The following is a 4,024-nucleotide window of genomic DNA, read 5'->3' on the forward strand; positions in this document are numbered from 1 at the left end:
ACTGTCTCCCCTGTTATAACGCCGTTACTGTTACTCACAATAAAATGCGCCGTTACTCGGCTTTACTTGAGTTCACTGCAGCGGCTTTCACCTAAGCAAGCTCCTTCTCAGTGGAGCTCTGAAGTTTGTTTTCTTTGGTGAGGGCAGGGGAGAGACAACCGCATAACTGATGATTGGCTTAGGAAGAGTAAAATTTCATCATAAACCAATCAGAGGCAGAGTAGGGCGGGTATTCACAAGCACACAAGCAGGGTTGCTGTGTGGGCTTGTTTTTCTGTAAAGTCGCTTACAGGTATTGGTAGTCGTGGTTTGCTGCCTTTTGGGCTTGTTTCTAAAGTGGAGTCACTTATTTGGGCTTGCTCTCTAAACGTCGTCTTTCTCTATATATATCTGTCTAATAAGTTATTTAAACGCATGATAGTATGTCGGACTGCAGGATGTTTCCACAGCTCTGCTCCCTCCGCCCCTCTCCTTCTCCGCATACACACAGGTGACGGTCAGTCAATGAGACTTTTCACATTTAAATTGCACGATTAATGGAGGTTCGTTAACTAGTGCAGATAAGTGTACAATGTTTTATTCTATTAAGTGTCAGTTTCATTCATTTAACATATTCAATGTTGAACTTCATTACATACAGTTCCATTATGGGGGGGTCCAAGCAATTTGACGTATTTGAGTATTTTATAAAAAAGTAATGCTATAGTTACTTTTCCTGGTAATTAGTTACTTTTATAGTGCAGTAACTCAGTTACTAACTCAGTTACTTTTTGGGGAAAGTAACTAGTAACTATAACTAATTACTTTTTTAAAGAAACTTTCCCAACACTGCTCATTCATAATTTGCTTAAATTGTTTGTTTTTTTCAGAGTTCAACATCAGAAATCAATGAAAATCAACTTTAAACAATAAAAGTGGTGCAGACAAAAAAAGGATTTTAAATAGTAAGGAGGACGCCTCCACCCCAATCCCCTGTGGAAATGATTCCTTTAAAGACACTGATGCAGCAACCGAAGGCAGTACCAGTGCCTTCATAGGCTTGCGTTCTAGTAATTGCCCATAGGCTAAAGCAGAAAGATGTAATGTTAAAGTAGTCCTCTTGTAGCACCTCTGGGACCCAAAGCTGGATTGGGCCTCTAAAACATATAGAGATGAAAAGAAATGTGTTGCATCAAGGCTTGTTGAGCAGTTATCAAGGGGCCCCAAAAGGTCCAGGGCACCCCTGCCTTCCACTGATGTGCTAAATATTATCAAATGATTTATGTCAGAATGACGGACATGAGACAGGAACTGCAAAATGTGTCATTTTTAATGAGCTGTCATGAAGAACATCACAGACATGACAGACCGAAGATGTATCACAAAGGTCACATGATTACATACAACAATTGCACAGTTACAGTGAAGATTGGCATCAGAAATAAGGATTGTAATTTGTAAAACTGGATCGTTTTTTTTTTATTTCAAGCTGATTAAAGCCACCGCAATTTCCTAAGACTAAGCCACAAACTTTTTAAAGCCACTGTTTACGTCTACAGTGTGTTAGCGTGTTATACTCAAAAGAAAAGACCTTGTATGGAGTATTACTTAAGGTCTTGCTTTACTGTGGCTACATCATACAGGCCATTTGTCGATCTTCTATCAGCACTCTTCCATTGGTGACAAACTCCAACGCCCTCCAGTTGAGCACATTCCCCGGGGTGAAGTTCAGATATTCCACGTAGCGCTTGATCTCACCTTCTCAAGGAAGGACTGATCAGCACCAAACCTCCCGCCAGGGGAATCTTGCTGGTGAAGAGTTTGTGTTCTGATGTCAAAGGAATCAAAATTCAACAGTCTACAGTAGGGGTGGGGGAAAAAAAATCGACTTTTAGATGCATGCGTCTTGAACGATGCAAGCATTGATTTGGAAAACTCATAATTGATTTTAATTTTATTTTTATATTTATTTTTCAAATTACTGTAACTCCTCGACCATTCACGCTATTGACGTAATTCCAACGGATTCTGAAAGCTGAGAAGCGGAGCTTTCCAGTGATATACATTACGGTAGTGACGTCATTACCTGTGGAGGAGGGGAGGGAAGTGAGCACAGCAGGAGGAGTGTGACAGCTGACGAGGAGAGTGCAAGTTGGAGTGATTTAGCGGTGTTTTAGCGGAGTTTTGGTGAGTTTTAGTGGAGTTTGGGTGACATTTTCTTTGTAAATAATATTTAGTGTTGTAAATAATAGTATTTTTGTGTTTTTTTGGAGAGATTTTGAGTTTTTTTATAGTGTGTTTTTGAGTGTCTTTGCCGTGTTTTCGTTGTGTTTTCACCATAGTTGGTAGTTTTGCCATCGTTCGTCTTTTTTGCAGTAGTTTGTGTTTTTATAGTTCATACATAGATATAGTTAGTTATAGTTTTGTAAATACTGGAGGAGAAATGTCGAGGAGGTCGACGAGGGACAGGAGAGTCTCGTTGAGATTTGTGGATGAGGAGGATGGACCGGAGGAGACTGGTGGAGTGTAGTCATCTCAACCACAGTAGGTAATAGGCCTACAGTTTGTATGCACTGGACATGTATTCCCAGCTTTATTACAAAAATGTTTTTCAATATCTAGTGTAAATTTTCTTANATGTGCAGAGCCGCACACACACACACACACACACACACACACACACCCAACAACAAAACAAGCGCAGCTGCGCAGTTACTGAAAAGTAACCAGAACGCTGAATTTCTGACCATTACCGCCCGCAACGTGTATGTCCACTCCTGCCCGCTCCCGCAAAACTTGAGAATTTATGCCCGCACAATAATAGAGATGCATTGATTTTGTGTCTTCTCCCGTCCCGCAGGAGAAAACACGTCATTTTATAGGCTATTAATAAGGAGATTCATGGGGTTGTTTGTTTTGTTTCCCTGGTCTGCATGTCTTTTGACGCACTGGTCAGGAATAGCGCTCCTATTTCGTTGTTTTCATTTAGTTTTTAATGAAATAAAGGCAGACAGACAAGTGGAGCAAGCGGCAAATTGGTATGAAAGCTGGTTCAGGGCATATTTGTCCATTTATGAATAAATATGGAGTGGAAACGCTCATGCATGTGCACCAAGTTCCTGTGTTGACATCCTGTCGCTAGGCTACATCTTCTTCTTCTACTGTTTAATGGGGACCCGCGGGACCCAATCCCAGTGCAGCCCTCTATGTCAGAGTACAAAAGTTACCCGGGCCATGGCCCCCCTGGCCCCCCCAGTTCCGCGGTCTATGACCACAGCTGCACCAGACCAGATGTGTAGTCCCATGTAGAACAAACAGATTGCCACATGTTCAGCTTGTAGTCATCTGCTGCAAAATTGGCCCTTCTATCCTGGACATAGAGCTCAATCACATCAGCATTCTTAAATATCAGGAAGGCATTGTGAACAGATGACGTGGCCAGAGAGAAAAGTGCGTGGGCTCTGCTGAGGTCTGTAAATGATCTGCAGGAATTGAAAGAAAAAACAAAGAAATCAAATGTAATACTTTTATAGTCAGAGTTATAGTGAGTTCTTGCATGCATTTTGCACTACCTGAGACAGACAGTTACAGCACTGAAATTCTGTGCTGAAGTTATCAGTCTCACATTTGCCGTGTTGGTTTGCTCCGGGAAGGTCAACATTTTACCGGACAGATCTACCAAAAAGAAAAAGAAGAAGAAAGAAAAATGCTAAATGTTCATGTACTGTAGGAACATACAGAAGCATATGAACCACTGATGCTTGAAATCAAATGGGAAACATGTGAGCACCGCTCGCCATGGTGTGGCCCCTTCATCATTTGAGATTTATAAATGTTGTGAAGTTTTCATGAAGTCGAGTCAACATGTATGGTTAACAAAATCCGTTTCTCTGTTTAGATCTAAAGGTGGGTTGTTTCCTCCCGCAAACAGAATAATTAATTTTTTGATGAAAGTGGAAATATCACATGCTTTGATGTCGAGTCTGTGAATGCAACAAATGAACACAGATACGCAGAACATATTATAACACACACACACACACAC

At 41.1% G+C, this 4,024-nt stretch overlaps 1 protein-coding gene across 1 annotated transcript in view; it reads right to left on the reverse strand.

The window, feature by feature from the left end:
- Positions 1-1,376: 1,376 nt before the first annotated feature.
- The window catches only part of LOC126391739 (C-reactive protein-like), a 4,869-nt gene continuing 2,221 nt past the window's right edge, over positions 1,377-4,024 (reverse strand). The window contains exons 3-4 of the mRNA XM_050046657.1: positions 3,407-3,461; positions 1,377-1,737 (exon numbers count right to left, since the gene is read on the reverse strand). Of these exons, the coding sequence (XP_049902614.1) occupies positions 1,610-1,737; positions 3,407-3,461 (183 nt within the window). The 3' untranslated portion in view covers positions 1,377-1,609. The remainder of the gene's footprint in view (positions 1,738-3,406; positions 3,462-4,024) is intronic.

Source organism: Epinephelus moara, chromosome 6 (genome assembly GCF_006386435.1).
Source record: "Epinephelus moara isolate mb chromosome 6, YSFRI_EMoa_1.0, whole genome shotgun sequence".
NCBI classification, from domain to species: domain Eukaryota; kingdom Metazoa; phylum Chordata; class Actinopteri; order Perciformes; family Serranidae; genus Epinephelus; species Epinephelus moara.